Source organism: Phyllobates terribilis, unplaced genomic scaffold (genome assembly GCF_046119375.1).
Source record: "Phyllobates terribilis strain yellow unplaced genomic scaffold, ASM4611937v1 Scaffold_9__5_contigs__length_417890890, whole genome shotgun sequence".
NCBI lineage: Eukaryota > Metazoa > Chordata > Amphibia > Anura > Dendrobatidae > Phyllobates > Phyllobates terribilis.
The window spans coordinates 70,038,843-70,055,810 of record NW_027362769.1 but is presented as its reverse complement, the minus strand read 5'-3'; the positions used below and the strand labels follow the sequence as shown (position 1 = coordinate 70,055,810).

The following is a 16,968-nucleotide window of genomic DNA, read 5'->3' as shown; positions in this document are numbered from 1 at the left end:
CAAATCACATACTTGCGTCACGCGCCCGCCACTCCTGGTGCCGACACCAGAGAATCCTCACAGCGTGCAGAGCAGGCAATGTGAGGACTCACAAGTCTGCAGTCACATAGAGTGACTGCAGACTTGTAGCCTAAGGCTGGACAACCCCTTTACAAAATGTTAAAGGGGTTGTCTATGTAAAAGAGCATATATTTGGATGTGTTAGAAATATTTACAACTTGTTAATATACATGTATTTATAAAGATGCTTCGATCATTAGCTCCCTTTCTGCGTTATTAGTGACGGAAGAGAGATTTTCCTTCTGTCAGTTTTTCGGTCCAGTGCATGGTCCTATCAGTGATTGATAGCTATCTCATTATATCACTGATAGGACTGCTCACTGGACCAAAAATCTCAAAAAGAGCAGAGGTTTAAATGATTAATACACAGGTTATACTGATTTTTTTTCTCACAAAACTTCAGGTGCTTCTCACAAAATTAGAATATCATCAAAATGTTAATTTATTCCAGTTCTTTAATAAAAAAAGTGAAACTCATATTATATAGAGTCATTACACACAGAGTGATCTATTTCAAGTGTTTATTTCTGTTAATGTTGATGATTATGGCTTACAGCCAATGAAAACACAAAAGTCATTATCTCAGTAAATTAGAATACTTTATAACAACAGCTTGAAAAATTATTTTAAAATCCAAAATGCTGGCCTACTGAAATGTATGTTCAGTAAATGCACTCAATACTTGGTCTCGGCTCCTTTTGCATCAATTACTGCATCAATGCGGCGTTGCATGGAGGCGATCAGCCTGTGGCACTGCTGAGGTGTTATGGAAGCCCAGGTTGCTTTGATAGCAGCCTTCAGCTCGTCGACATTTTTGGGTCTGGTGTCTCTCATCTTGCTCTTGACAAGGTTAAGGTCAGGTGAGTTTGCTGCCAATCAAGCACAGTGATACTGTTTGTAAACCAGGTATTGGTACATTTGACGGTGTGGACAGGTGCCAAGTCCTGCTGGAAAATGAATTTCCATCTCCAAAAAGCTTGTCGGCAGAGGGAAGCATGAAGTGCACAAAAATTTCCCGGTAGACGGCTGCGCTGACTTTGGTCTTGATAAAACACAGTGGACCTACACCAGCAGATGACATGGCTCCCCAAACCATCACTGATTGTGGAAACTTCACACTAGACCTCAAGCAGCTTGGATTGTGGCCTCTCCACTCTTCCTCTGGGACCTTGATTTCCAAATGAAATGCAAAATTTACTTTCATCTGAAAACACACCTTGGACCACTGAGCAACAGTCCAGGTCTTTTTCTCCTTGGCCCAGGTAAGACGCTTCTGGCGTTGTCTATTGGTCATGAGTGGCTTGACACAAGGAATGCGACACTTGTAGACCATGTCCTGGATATGTCTGTGTGTGGTGGCTCTTGAAGCAATGACTCCAGCAGCAGTCCACTCCTTGTGAATCTCCCCCAAATATTTGAATGGCCTTTTCTTAACAATCCTTTCAAGGCTGCGGTTATCCCGGTTGCTTGTGCACCTTTTTCTACCACACTTTTTCCTTCCACTCAACTTTCCATTAATATGCTTGGATACAGCACTCTGTGAACAGCCAGCTTCTTTAGCAATGACCTTTTGTGGCTTACCCTCCTTGTGGAGTCTTCAATAACTGCATTCTGGACATCTGTCAAGTCAGCAGTCTTCCACATGATTGTGGAGCCTACTGAAACAGACAAAGGGACCTTTTTAAACACTTTGGAAGCCTCTGCAGGTGTTTTTTGTTAATTATTCTAATTTACTGAGATAATCACTTATGTGTTTTCATTGGCTGTAAGCCATAATCATCAACATTAACAGAAATAAACACTTGAAATAGATCACTGTTTGTAATCACTCTATATAATATATGAGTTTCACTTTTTGTATTGAAGAACTGAAATAAATTAACTTTTTGATGATATTCTAATTTTCTGTATATATCAATCTGCTCAGCTTGCCCTGCTACTTGACATGATGGCTGGAGATTGGACTGCATTTTCATTGTGACAGGTTCCCTTTAACACAATGTGTCATGCATTATACACTACAAAAACAAACAAAAAAAGCAATCCTAACTGTAAAGCATTGCACTGCCTGCATTTGTGAGAGTGCTTATGGTTCACGCAGCAGAAAAAAATGAATGTAGCAAAATATTAATAGGAACCCCTAAAAGATATCTATTTTAATCAGGATAATAACCTCAAACATAAAATCAAAGCTATACAATAGTGGCGTAAAAACAACAGTGGAAAACCCCACAGGTTGTACTTTTCCTTAATGTGTCACGGTATTGGCATTCTTTAGGGCAACTGTAACTATTAGGAGACCACTTAAAGCAGCACTCCTCCCATCAAAGTTTTTATCCTCTTAATATATTGCAATCATCATATTATATAGCACTGTGTACTTACAATTGCTAATTTTGCTCTTCTACGCAGCTAATTCTTCTCTTTTCTCTGCTTTACGTAGAAACAGGAAGTTTCTTGTCCCTGCATTTATCATTTCCCTCTTGAACTCCTGACCCAGCTGCTTCCTCCTCCCCCTGCCAGGGACTTTTGCAGTGACTCGTGAGTCATACAAGGAAATTTGACCTCCTGTTTCTACATAGAGCTTAAAAGTATACAGCTAGTCAGTTTTAATCACGTGATGTCATAGATCAAATGGAAAAGAGAAGAATTAGCTGAGTAGAAAGGCAAAATGAGCAATTATAAGTACACAGTGCTATATAATATGATGATTGCAATATATTAAGAGAAAAAAAAATTGTTGAGAGGAGTACTTCTGAAAGGGAATCTGTTAACCCCAATATGCCCCCCCGTATGTCCAGAGCCCCAGCCCAGCGCCGGGTGGTGACGCCTGCCCTGGTTACTGTAACACAGGTACTTTAGATGCAGTGACACAGAAACACTGAGCAGCCAGTGCAGGGTTAATAAACAGGGGGGATTTATTGTAACAGGGTCAATCTCCACGCAGGGAGTAACGGAAAATATGGGGAAATATGAGGACAACAAGGTGAGTAGCAGGTAACAGACTATAAACGACAATCCACAGTTTGGCTAGATGTAGCAGAGTCGACACGGTTGTAATCGTCAGTTTTACACTTAACTGACTCTTGTTCCCCACAAGGCAGTTGCCGGCTGATGCCGGTGTTGTTTTCTTCTGGCTTCCCCACCTAAACAATGCTCCGTCTTCTGGTGGCAGCGGGCGGTCTCCGGTTTGACCCGCTGAGCCCCTAGTCCATAACACTGCACCTCACTTGCTCGGCTCCATGTCTTCTCGTGGCAGTGGGCGGTCTCCGGTTTGACACGCTGAGCCCCTAGTCCATAACACTGCACCTCACTTGCTCGGCTCCACGGACCCTGTGTCTCTTCTCCCTCTAGCGGGGCTTGACCCCAACTGTCAACTCCCTGCTTTCCTGCGCAAAACTCCTTTTTCTCCCTCTTCCTAGACAAGCTTCCAGCTCCCCGGTCACCTGACCCCTGAGCTCTCGCTCTGGACACGCCCCCAGCTTCCCGGTCACCTGACTCCTGTGCTCGCAGTCTGTCTTCCCCCTGCAACCAGAGGCACGGCCCCGGCAGTTCCGGATCCCTGGTTCTGAAAGTACTTACACCCTGGTCTTCCCCCTCACACTCCCGCTCTCCTTTAACTCGCCATTCCACAGGCGAGAGTTCCTTCACCAAACGTTCATATTCTTGGACTTCCTGTACGATACGTTGCCATATAAACTGATCTTGTTCGTAACGGTGAGGAGGCACTCCTGCTGTTGTCCGTTCTGACCGGCATAACTCAGTTTGACCGATGGGGGGTGCAGGGACACTTGGATTCCCAATCTCCGCCTGCCTGGTGGCTACAACCGATGGTGTTCCCTCACCGCCTGCACTGGAGACTGCAGGTAATTGAGTGATGGGGCTCAGAGGTAGAATCAACAATTCTTCTTCATCCACATCGTGGCTTGGGGCAACTGTGACAGGACCCTCTCTAGAAGCAGGTGATCCTTCTTCATCTTTTTCATCTTTAGACAGACAGGGCCGCAGCATACTACGATGAACCACTATGGTAGGGGCTCCTTCAGCCCCCTCGGATTGAACTTCATACACAGGTCCTTCAGCGCCAACCCTGCGCTTCACTCGGTGCAGGGTCCGTTCCCACCGCCTACTCAATTTGCCTCGGGGGCGCCTGTCTCGAACCAACACCTGCTCCCCAGGCCTCAGAGCTGTCCCTTGAAGAGGCATTGTCTCATGATGTTGTTTGAGCTCCCGAAACTTTTGTTGTACCTACCATCGGAGGGTCTGCAGTCGATGCCGGTGTTCCCGGACCCAGCAAGACATCCCCATCCGTGGGTAGTCCTCCTCGGGGTCCAGCTCTAACTCGGTAATCTTTCGCCCCTTTCGCCCGAACAATAAGGTATATGGAGTGAACCCCGTCGTACTATTCACTCGGTTGTTGTAGACCCACACCAGCTCGGCCACAAACTCAGGCCATCGTACCTTCCGATCTTCCTCCAACGTGCGGAGCATTTGGATCAGTGTCCGATTAAAGCGTTCACAGGCCCCATTTCCTTGAGGGTGGTAAGGAGTAGTCCATGACTTCTCAATCCTGTACAACCGGTGCAGCTCTTCCATCACCCGGCCCTGGAAGCAGGTGCCTTGATCGGAATGGATCCTCTTTGGGCATCCGTACACCCGAATTAAGTCTCGGCAGATGGCCTGCACAGCAGATTCGGTGGTCTGGTCTCTGGTCGGGGTCACCACCGCAAACTTTGTGAAGTGGTCTGTCATCACCAGGCAATGTTCATACCCGAGATGCGCCGGTCCAACAGTCAAATAGTCGATCATCAGCACCTCCAAGGGGGTAGAAGTCACAATGGTTTGTATGGGGACCCGCTGCTCCAGGGGCTTAACCAGCTCACAGCTCCAACATCTTCGACAAGTGTCTTCTATTGTTGCTCGCAGTCGGGGGTGATACACCAGCCTCTGCAACCACTGAAATGTCTTCTCTGGTCCGAAGTGAGCCCCTCGTTCATGAGCCTCCTTAGCCACTACTCCGACCAACTTCTCTGGGATCACCACTTGCCAAGTGATCCCAAACTCTCGCAGTAGCTGTACCCGTCGGTACAGCAGCCCGTCTCGCAAACAAAGTCTCTCCCATTGTCCCAGCATTTTCAGGGTCCCAGGAGACAGGGTACTCCTGTCCTTTCGACTGGAGACCTGTCTCAAAGCCACCCATTGATGTAATTGGGCGACTTCTTTGTCAGTCTGTTGAATTCGGACCCAGTCGTCTCTTGGCTGCCCTAGCACTTGTTCTTCCAACGTCTCTCCGATCTGTCCCTGCGCCGCGACCAGCGGTCCCACGAAACTTCGGAAGCTAGGAACCTCATCCGCCTCCAAATCTTCATCGCGGTCATGATCAGGCTGTTCATATGTCACTCTGGAGAGGGCGTCAGCGTGAGTATTCTCTGCCTTAGACCGGTAGGCGATCTTATACCGATACCTGGCCATGCGGGCCACCCATCGCTGCTCCAAGGCCCCCAATTTCGCATTTTCCAGGTGAGCCAGCGGGTTGTTATCTGTTCTCACCAGTACTTCGGACCCGGGCAAATACTCTGTGAACTTTTCGGTCATTGCCCAAACCTGAGTCAGCAACTCTAATTTGAAAGAGATATAATTATCTGGGTTCCTCTCATAGTCGTGAAGGGAGCGACAGGCGTACGCAATCACGCGCTCCTTCTCCTCCTGTACTTGGGATAACATGGCTCGCAGACCACGTAGGCTCCCATCAGTGTGGAGTATGCATGATTGGGAGAAATCCGCATAGGCAAGTATTGGGGCCTTGGTCAGGGCCATTTGTCATTCGATCTGTTTGAGGAACAGGTGGCACTTCTGGGGCTTCACCTTTAAGCCATGACTCTGTAGGCGACTCAGTACTTGCTCCAGTCACTGGAGGTGCTCCTCGAAGGTGGCGGCATAGACAATTATGTCGTCAAGATACATCAGTGTCGTCTTGAAGTTCAAATATCCCAGGCATCTCTCCATCAGACACTGGAACGTCCCAGGGGCGTTAGTCAGGCCGAAGGGCATCCGATTGAACTCGAACAGTCCCATGGGTAATATGAACACAGTCTTCGCATGGTCATGTTCTGCCACGGGCACTTGCCAACACCCGCTGGCCAGATCCAAGGAGGAGAAGAATCTCGCCTTCCCTAAGGCCGACAGGGACTCTTCGATTTGGGGTAGTGGGTAAGAGTCTCGTACTGTACAGGTATTCAGTCGTCTATAGTCCACACAGAACCGCAGGGTCCCATCTTTCTTCCTGACCAGGACAATCGGGGCTGCCCACGGACTCTGACTCTCCGGTAACACACCATTCTGTAACATATGGGCTAGCATTTCCTTTTTATACATCTGGGGAGGTATCTGCCGTTATCTTTCCTGCACTGGGGCAGCGCTCCCCGTGGGAATCTCGTGAGTAATGGCTTCGGTGCAACCGAAATCATCCTCATGGTGAGCAAAGACTTCCTGGTACCGCTCCAGTACCTCCTCAACCTGCTGCACCTGTCGAGGTGAAAGTCCCGTCAATTCAGCCCGCATTTGTTCTAGGATTCTTCGCCCCCCCCTTCGCACTAGCACGGTGGGATTCCAGCGGCACGGTGACCGCCAGAGTCCAGGGGTCTCCTCGTACAGCGGACAGCTGTACCACATCAGGTCGCACCAACTTCTCTGGCATTCCCAGAATCTGGGCTATTTCCGCCATGGGAGGGAGTGTGAGATCACCTTTGCTCAGATTAACGCACCGCACTATAACATTGCCACCCTGGAAGGTGGCCAGTGTCCGAGCCACCAGGAGTCCGTGGGGTACTTTGTCCATCGATGTTGGTTCTATCTGAACTTCGACCCCCTCACGAAGTGTGCAGGCCCGTGCGGGTAACATGAATACAGTTTGTCCTGGCGGTAAGGTGAGCGCCGTAGCTGCTGGTACTATTATTTTCCCCAGGACCTTCCATTCACTCGACGTCTCCTGAGCCTGGGCGGCTCGGATTAATTGTTGAAAAACCCTCCTTTGGGGGGTTCGTGGGTCCCACCGGTCTAGAGGAATCTCCTTCGGCTCACTAATCAGGATTTGCCCGATCTCTTTCAGCACATTCATTCCGAGGGTCACCGGGGGTCCACTTCCGGTTCCCACTGCGACCAGGACGACTCCTTTTTTCCCCACATCTTTTCCACACACTCGGATCTTCATCCACACCACCCTTGCGACCAGGATGGGTAATTCATTAGCTGCAGTGAGTCTAATTACTGGTCCCCATTCAGGCCGCGCTATCTCTGGAAATCGCTGTTGAAAGTAGGCTTCTGTCATCGTAGTCACTTGGGATCCCATGTCAATCAGGCAGTGAACAGCCCGACTGCTTATTTCGGCCCAGACAGTCGGGCTGGTGGAAACTTGGTCCTTGGGACTTCCTCTTTTTCTTTCCCCTTCCTAATGCTCCGGGCTGTGTCCCCCAAACACGGAGCCCGTTACTTCTCTACAGAACTCTTCTGAAGGGCGGGGCCTGAATTCAATTCTTTCCCTAACTGGGGCAATCGATCCGGGTATCTCTGGTGTCGGTACAGGGGTCTTCTTGAGGCTGGACCATTCACCCCGCATCTCCTGTATCTCCTTTCGCATCTCTCGAGCCCGCTCCGGTTCAGCTGCAGGCGGGGTGGGTACCTCATTACTCTGGACCATCCCTGCAGGGCCGTCACCCCCATCTCCTGCTCTCTCACACGTGCCTCCGCCCCCACTTCTAGAAAAGTGTTACGTGGGTTAGTGCACACGCGCTCTCGCAAGGCCTGCTTCAGCTGCACATCCCTGAGGTCTGCCACAAATTGGTCCCTTAAGATCACGTCAGGGGGGCCCATTCCCAAATTCTCCATGTCGTCTTTTCTAGTAATATAGGCATGCACCCTCTGTAATGCATTAACATACTGCGTCACAGTCTCCCCCTCCTGCTGCACTTGGTGAAACAGCTGTATCCTCAGCTCTCCTACATTGGTGGGATCCACATGCATCTCCTCCAATTTCCACACCACTATTTCTACAGTATCCCGGTTATGAAGAGGGCGGTACATCACGGAGTGCCGGGCCTCGCCAACCAGGGCCAGTAGGGCTATTTTAGCTTGCATAGCTGGGGTGATCAGATGCATATGTAACATACTCCTAACTCTCTCAACCCAGTCCCACAGCATCATATTGTCCCCGGTGAACTTTAGGAGATTGCTGAGCATGGCCCCCAACGGCAAGCTAGATCCAGGGGCTCCCAGGATGGGCTGATCTACAGTGTCTGTGTCTAAAGACTGCATCCTGCCGACTACGCCAAGTGTAACACAGGTACTTTAGATGCAGTGACACAGAAACACAGAGAAGCCAGTACAGGGTTAATAAACAGGGGGGATTTATTGTAACAGGGTCAATCTCCACGCAGGGAGTAACAGGAAATATGGGGACAACAAGGGGAGTAGCAGGTAACAGACTATAAACGACAATCCACAGTTTGGCTAGATGTAGCAGGGTTGACACGGTTGTAATAATCAGTTTTACACTTAGCTGACTCTTGTTCCCCACAAGGCAATTGCCGGCTGATGCCGGTGTAGTTTTCTTCTGGCTTCCCCGCCTAAACAATGCTCCGTCTTCTGGCGGCAGCGGGCGGTTTCCGGTTGACCCGCTGAGCCCCTAGTCCATAACACTGTACTTCACTTGCTCGGCTCCACGGACCCTGCGTCTCTTCTCCCTCTAGCGGGGCTTGACCACAACTGTCAACTCCCTGCTTTCCCGCTCAAAACTCCTTTTTCTCCCTCTTCCTAGACACGCTTCCAGCTTCCCGGTCACCTGACCCCTGAGCTCTCGCTCTGGACACGCCCCCAGCTTCCCGGTCACCTGACTCCTGTGCTCGCAGTCTGTCTTCCCCCCTGCAACCAGAGGCACGGCAGTTCTGGATCCCTGGTTCTGAAAGTACTTAAATCCCGGTCTTCCCACTTACATTACTATGCAGGAAGCAAAACATTTTAACTCAACGTGCATCCAAGGACGCATGTTCAGTTAATGAGCGTACGGCTAAATCCAGCCCTTGGGGCACGGTGAGGAGGGGAGCGCAAACCGGACCCCTCTCCTCACCGGGCCCCATACATCAATAAGAGCAGTAATGCCCTGATGACGGCCCTAGGTAGTGGGTAAAAGTAATGCAACAGAATAAGAAGGGAAGTCTGATATCTGCAGGAGGACCATTAAATGAAAGATTTCTCTTCCAAAACAAAAAGTGAATGAAGTGTCTGTAACCTCAACCACTAAAGTAAAAAAAGCTTTCCAGTATCACACAACACAGATAATAGATACGGTAGGTTTTTATTTCTTATAGTTATTTTAGATTTTCTAAGGAGTTAATCTGCTTTGTACAGTACAATAATGGTTGAAAATGTTTTTTTTTTAATTCAGAAAGGGAGAATCTGCACATGTGCAGCATGCTCTTTCATTGGGAACATTACTAAAACTGTCCAAAACATGACCTGTCAGCAGCATTTTGGACTTAAAACTAAAGACATAGCTGTAAATGGCTTTGAAGCTAATTAAAATTATACCTCTTGAAGAAGTCCATTTTGTCGTTCTTCTGTAATCAACCTTGGAAGTTTTATGCTAATCTGGTGCAACTATCTGCTCTCTCTCTCCTGCCTGCAGCCTATTACTGACAGGTCACTGCTTTTTCAGTGACCTGCCTCCTTTGGCTAAAATTTCACACAAGTGCCGTACTGCCAGTGGCGGCACATGCATAGATCGAATTTTCAGCCCAATTTATTTATTTTTTATTTATTTTACTCACTTATATAGCGCCATTAAATCCACAACGCTTTACAGATATTATCATCACTGTCCCCATTGGGACTCACAATCTACATTCCCTATCAGTATGTCTTTAGAGTGTGGGAGGAAATCGGAGGACCCAGAGAAAACCCACGCAAACATGGGGAGAACATACAAACTCCATACAGATGTTGTCCTTTTTTGGATTTGAATTCAGGACCCCAGCGCAGCAAGGCAACAGTGCTAACCACTAAGAAACTGTGATAGCTGCACCTGGGAATGGCAGTGCCTGTGTGAGATTTTGACAATAGCAAACAGGTCACTTAAAAATCATAGACCCGTCATTTATAGACCAGAGGAAGGGTGGTGGATAATACCTAGCCAGGCAAAAGATAATCGAGAGCAGCATACAAATAACAAATAAAGCTGCACTCTGTAGTTTCTATAGCATCCAAACATGAAATATATGAAATTTGAATTGCATTACTGCTCTAGAAAATAGGAAAAAAATGAAAAAAAGCATAAATTGGCCAATTCATTTATATCCAGCAGCCACGATAAGGCGATTCTCTTTCCAGGGACCTAACCTAATGTGATTCCTCCCCTGTGCTGATAGCCTACATTTAAATGGGTAGGTAGGATCCTGCTGTGATTAAAACCGCCATAGGTTAATGGGTGAAGTGCTATAGCGCTACAGAGTGCAACTTAATTTGTTAGTTAAATATGGAGATGGCTACTCTTAGTAAGCACCTATACAGACCTGTTTTCTGTTTGGAAGTGTCGGTCAGTCTTTTGTTAGTTGTATGCATAGGCTCTCTGACTGAGCACTCTACCCATCAGCCTCTGGTGGTTTTAATCACAGCAGGTCCTATCTGCCCATTTAAATGTAGGCTATCAGCCCAAAAGAGGAATCTAGGTTAGGTTAGCTCCCAGCAAAGGGAATCACCTTATCGCAGCTGCTGAGTATATATAAATTGGTCGATTTATTTGTCAAGAGTAATATACAGCCACGCTGCACATGCAAATCATTGGCATAAAACTTTCACAACTGATTTACAGAAGAAAGACAAAAAGGATTTCTTCAAAAAAGGATGAATTCTCATTGCCACACAATAAAAGAAGAAAAAATAGATCTACCTGTGACCAAGCATTTTTGTTTCCCTGATCACAATATTACAGACATGAAATTATTGATATTAAAAAGGTAACTTCAAATCTCAGAGAGACAGAAAATTTTGGGAAAATAAACTGATGGTGATCTTTGAGACCTTCAGAGCAGAAATGAATGTGTTGCATGGATTTATGTCATTCTACATCAACTAAGGAATGTGGTTCTCGGAACTTTGGGGCCATCATAACCCTAGACCAGACCTCAATCACTGGACAATTAAACTTTCACAGTCCTTATCTATGAACTAATCCAATATTTACTGGCAGAACTGTTTATCATTCTCCCACAGTAATAGCTCTGCTTTACATTACCTGTCTCATCTATGACATTATTTCTGTATCCCATTGTGTATAAATATGTGACTCTTCAGATTTTGGGTTATACTATGCCTGATGAAGAGACCTGAGTAGTCTCGAAACTTTGCAACTTACCATCTTTTCAGTTAGCCATTTAAAGGTATCAACCACTGAGGACTCTCAAATCTTAATATTTTTCTATCTACTGGCTAACACGGTACAAAAATATATATTTTCCCTGTTCAAAAAAGATGCAATTTTAATCAGCTTCATGTGCCATTACAGCCATATTTTTAGTTAACAGTCCAAAATCCAGCTGATAGGCCCTCTTTAAGTTCTTAAGTAAATAGGAGGAAAGAGAGTTCTTGGGCATTTAAAAATTATTAGTTTTTATTATGTCAAGTTAAAAACATGCACGACATACAAAAGTTTGGGATAGAGTAACATAATAAGGATAACACGGAGGCACTATTAAGATTGCCAAAAATAGCAGGCAATCTGGTATATCAAATTTAAAGTATATACACATAAGGTCACAGCAGGATAAGAATAATGTAAATAATCTAAGAAAAATGTAGGACATGCACAGTAAAGCAATCCAATAAATATGCAGTAAATTTATAATAATAATATATTAATAAATATTTCACAGGTATTACATAGATACTAGATTGGGATCACAGAATACATCAGATGTCCATTTAAGTAGTGTTGCTGTCTGCAAGTGACAATGCATACAACAATGGAAAATTCCAGTGAGTACCTTACCACTTTAAAGTGCCAGGGAGGTGCGTACCATAGAGCGCGAAATTGCAGCCCCGACGCGCGTTTCGCGGTCAGCAACGACCGCTTCCTCAAGGGTCGGGGCTGCCATTTCGCGCTCTATGGTACGCACCTCCCTGGCACTTTAAAGTGGTAAGGTACTCACTGGAATTTTCCATTGTTGTATACATTGTCACTTGCAGACAGCAACACTACTTAAATGGACATCTGATGTATTCTGTGATCCCAATCTAGTATCTATGTAATACCTGTGAAATATTTATTAATATATTATTATTATAAATTTACTGCATATTTATTGGATTGCTTTACTGTGCATGTCCTACATTTTTCTTAGATTATTTACATTATTCTTATCCTGCTGTGACCTTATGTGTATATACTTTAAATTTGATATACCAGATTGCCTGCTATTTTTGGCAATCTTAATAGTGCCTCCGTGTTATCCTTATTATGTTACTCTATCCCAAACTTTTGTATGTCGTGCATGTTTTTAACTTGACATAATAAAAACTAATAATTTTTAAATGCCCAAGAACTCTCTTTCCTCCTATTTACTTATGTATTTCATGAGTTGGTATAGTTTGGCAGTCTGGGACATATTTCTTTCCCAGATATGCCAACATTACTCCAATAGGGTCAAATTGGTTGCCTCTTTAAGTTCTTGTCTGAAATGAGAGACCAGAAAGGGATGTTTTCCAAAAAGATGTGCACCAATTGGGTATCCACTTAGTTAAAAAAAATGCTAACTTCTGTGCTGCATTCCAATTTACAAGAAAACACGTCTGTGCAATTTTAAAAATTGTATTGCCCTTTTCACTAATGCTTGCTTTATATGTTACATATTTTGGCAGATCTCCAGATTTTTTGGGATTGAAAAACAATATAAGAAATAAACTATTTTTTTTTGTGAAGAATAAAGTAAATGACTAATTTTAATTTCTGCCAAAAGATATTTAAAAGATCTAATTTATATCAACCAAAATGTAGAGCTGTACTGGCAAGAATAACCATTAGAGTCCAATGGGTGAGGGTACTACAGTCGCGTTCATGCCTTGGTACCAGAGGGGCCTAATATGGAGGGGGCTGCATATAGGAAGACCAGTGCTGGATGACGTATGATAGTTGGGTGTAATCCATTTGCAGGATTTGCATTGGAGCCAAAGAGGCTTCATGGTACCTAAGAAATACTATAAAATGAAGGGTCTGGTGTCTGGTAGCAGAACATAGAGTGCATACAAAGTCTTTGCAATAGTTGCCTACTTACTGCTCTGGCGTCTGTGGGGGGTGGCTAGAGATGTAACTTCGGCACTCCTCGGGCGCATAGGATACCCGGCCCTTTTCAGGAGCGCTCGCATCTTCTGGTCTAGAGGTATAATAGTGCCAACCAGAGGGAAAAAAAGTCAACTAGTGCCCCATTGCCTTTTTAGCTAGCATGAGTCATCTTGGGACTGTCACTAATACAAAACACTACAAAATAAGAATCCTGTATAGCTCAGATATAAAAATATATAAGCAAGAGCAAGCAGTGGAATGGAAGTGCATAGAAGCAAAAAAATCAGCAACATAGCTTTACAATCAGTATGCTTAAACCTTGCCATAGAGCAATCAATCACATATTGCAATAAAGCGTCTTATATTAATGCTGAAAGCTAAGCAAAGGTTGTACAAAAAAGGTGTACACACATATGCCAACATTTAATAGGATTTTTTGGAAAATGCCATTCTTCAGTTGATTACAAATAACTAAAATTTTAGCGTTGAAACGCTTTGCAGATCCTGAAAGTTCCCGGCCATACATGTTTATACGATTTGTATCTTGAAAAATTAGGTTATGTTCATATTCTTTCTGTTTTTTTAAATCTGCAGTCAAGCATGTGCATGAGATTTCTGACAAAACTTTTGCTGGTATAGTAAAAAGAATCCTCTCATTTGCATAAAAATATGCTCCATGTGAACATAGCTTTATTCTTCATGTCAGTTCATGTAACTACATTTCTAAAGTTTAACCTGTTCAGGACTAAATATACAGTTTATTTTTTATCACCCATTAATTTATTAACACCCGAGACAAAATGAAACAAAGAAACAACAACCCAATAACATTAAATATATTTTATCAGCCATTACTTGTTTGCCATTTATCTAAGTTGTGCACAGGGAAAACAAACATATTGTTTCAGAAATATACGGCTCTGGCAAAAAATTAAGAAACCACTGAACAGTTTTCTATTGGAAAGCATGGAAAGACTGGTGGAAAGCATGCCAAGACGCATGAAAGCTGTGATTAAAAATCATTGTTATTCCACCAAATATTGATTTCTGAACTCTTCCTGAGTTAAAACATGAGTAATTTGAGGTCTGAAAGCACGGTTTCTTTTTTATTATTTTGACGATTTCTCATTCGCTGCAAATAAATACAACATTTTTAGCTTTGAATTTCGGAGACATGTTGTCAGTAGTTTATAGACTAAAACAACAATGTACATTTTACTCAAAAATATACCTATAAAGAGAAAAATCAGAGAAACTGAAAATTTTGCAGTGGTCTCTTAATTTTTGCCAGAGCTGTATAAATTAAAGGAGTATTCCCATCTCCAAGATCCTATCCCAATGTGTAGTAGGTGTTATAATAATAATAACAACATAAGTAAATACCTCCAATTAAAAATGCTGTATAGTTTTTATGATTCGCCATGTCACTTACCCCATGTGCAGGGCATTGCAGCAGCTTAGGTGTCCATTGCTACGACCGCTCATATACTGACAGTTACTTAATTGCTTTTGGTCGTAATCATGGATACCTAAGCTACTGCAATGCCTGCACATGGGGTAAGTGACATTGCTGTAGGTTATCAGGAGAACCATACTACATTTCTAATTGGAGGTATTTGCTAATATTATTATTTTTTTCACAACAGTTGCTGCAAAGGTAAATGTAGTATTACAGGTAATTCAGGGCTGTACTTGGTCCCCTAAAGTTCTGGGCAACCATTCTTTTTTTTTTAGAAAGTAACGCTTAACAACATTCATAACCTAGTAAGAAACTGCAATTTTCCCAATCTGGCTGCCTTCTTATTTCAATAATAATGGGTTAACTTGAGATATGGGGAGTCTATGGTGGGTGTATATCTCATAAAGGACAAACCATGGGCACCACTAAAACTCTTTTTCTCGAAATGATGACAAAAGGTTTTTCAATCCAGCAAATCAAATTAAAAATAAAATTTCTTTATTGTGACTTCATTAAAATAGTAGCATGGGTATAAAAAATATACTGACGCGTTTCAAGTCTGGTGGACTTTTAATCGTAGATAAAAAGTTATTACAAGTTATTAAAAGCTATTAAAAATGATTACAAAAGTAACAACTCTGTACGGCCAGTCGGCCACAGCTAAAGTAGCTTTATACACTGACAATCCAACCAGACAACTCATTGCTTCCTTGAATCCCATAGAAAGTAAGATGTAAAGGTGCTCGTAAACCTTCAAGGATTGTGAGCTGAGCGTCTGTGAGGCTGACAGCTATTCCTCCCAGGGTAAAAAGCAGCTGTCAGACAACTCTGGAAGTGCCTTATCTCGGTCAAAAAACAATAAGATCCGGTGCTGACAATAAGACTGATCCTTCACATGATTTGGGTGTCTCACACAACATAAAAAAATCAGTGGGCTGGCTTCAGTTTACTGTAATGTATAAGACCACTTTAACTGGGATTGGAAATGGAAGCGTTGGTCTCCATGTTACATAGAAATGAAGCTCTGTGCGGAACAGCCATTACATCGCAAACAGCAGGGCCTATGTACAAACATCCATACTGTGATATTAAGGGGAGTCGTTCACCCTCAAAATGAAAATTCAGCTACTTAAACATTTATATCAGGGCCTTAGCCCCCATAAAAATCATGCAATTAATATACATTTTAGTGATGTAGTTGCAGCTAAAATAGTTTTTAATCTATATGCAAATGAGGGCGCTTGGATGCACCCTTTGTTGTGGCCAATAGCTCAGTGCACCCTTACACTCTTCGATTTGCATATCCAGCACTGTCCCTGAGCTTGATAGACAGCGTTGGCTTTCTCATAGTGAGCACGCCCTAAAGTCAAATCCCTGATTCTACAAGTGCGCACTTTGCTGGAGTAGCCCAGTGGTGCGCTCACAGTGTCAGAGCGGGTGCGGAGTCAGTGTGTGTGCGGCACACCCTGATCTCTGGCTCTCCTCTGCAACTGCTGCATCAAGTGTAGTGATCAGGCTCACGGACAGTGCTGGACATGCAAATCGGAGGTTATAATGGTGTATCAAACCATGTCCCAACATGCGCCAAGGTTGCACCAAAGAGCTCTCATTTGCATATGGATTTAAAATAAATTTATCTGCAACTACGCCACTAATACATTACTGGTATGATTTTTATGGTGGCTAAGTTCCCTACATAAACGTTTAATAGCTGAATTTGTATTTTGGGGGGTGGCAGACTCCTTTTAACTTCTTTTTTGACAAACTTCAAAAATGTCAGTCTGCAGTGCAAGATCATAGCATCGTATATATTACATGCGCATCTTCTGTAATAAGTAGCTGCGCAGATCTGTGCTCCCCAGTAAACTATGGCTACCGGCAACTCATTTTGAACCCAAATTAAGGTAATTTGCTTCATAGAAGCTTTGTCAGTAGAGATGAGCAGATCACTTCGTGCAACCCCCAGTCCACAGTCCAGGTCAGTGCTCTATGGCCGGGACATGAGCTGCGCAAATTTCCAGAGATTAGGGTGTTCCCTATTGCATCACTTGATTTGCCAGCCTGTCTGTGTGGCATGAGGCACGCAGGTGACATCTCGCTAGCCCAGCTAGTCATAACCTGA

General features: G+C 44.2%; 1 protein-coding gene across 23 annotated transcripts in view; it reads right to left on the bottom strand.

Annotated features, from left to right (window-relative positions):
- UNC80 (unc-80 homolog, NALCN channel complex subunit) overlaps positions 1–16,968 on the bottom strand; it is a 222,737-nt gene that overhangs the window by 162,040 nt on the left and 43,729 nt on the right. For 22 of the 23 annotated variants that reach the window (XM_073646576.1, XM_073646580.1, XM_073646583.1 and 19 more), the window contains exon 18: positions 13,380–13,478. The exons of the other annotated variant lie outside the window; for it this stretch is intronic. In XM_073646576.1, the coding sequence (XP_073502677.1) occupies positions 13,380–13,478 (99 nt within the window). The remainder of the gene's footprint in view (positions 1–13,379; positions 13,479–16,968) is intronic. 23 annotated transcript variants of the gene reach the window in all.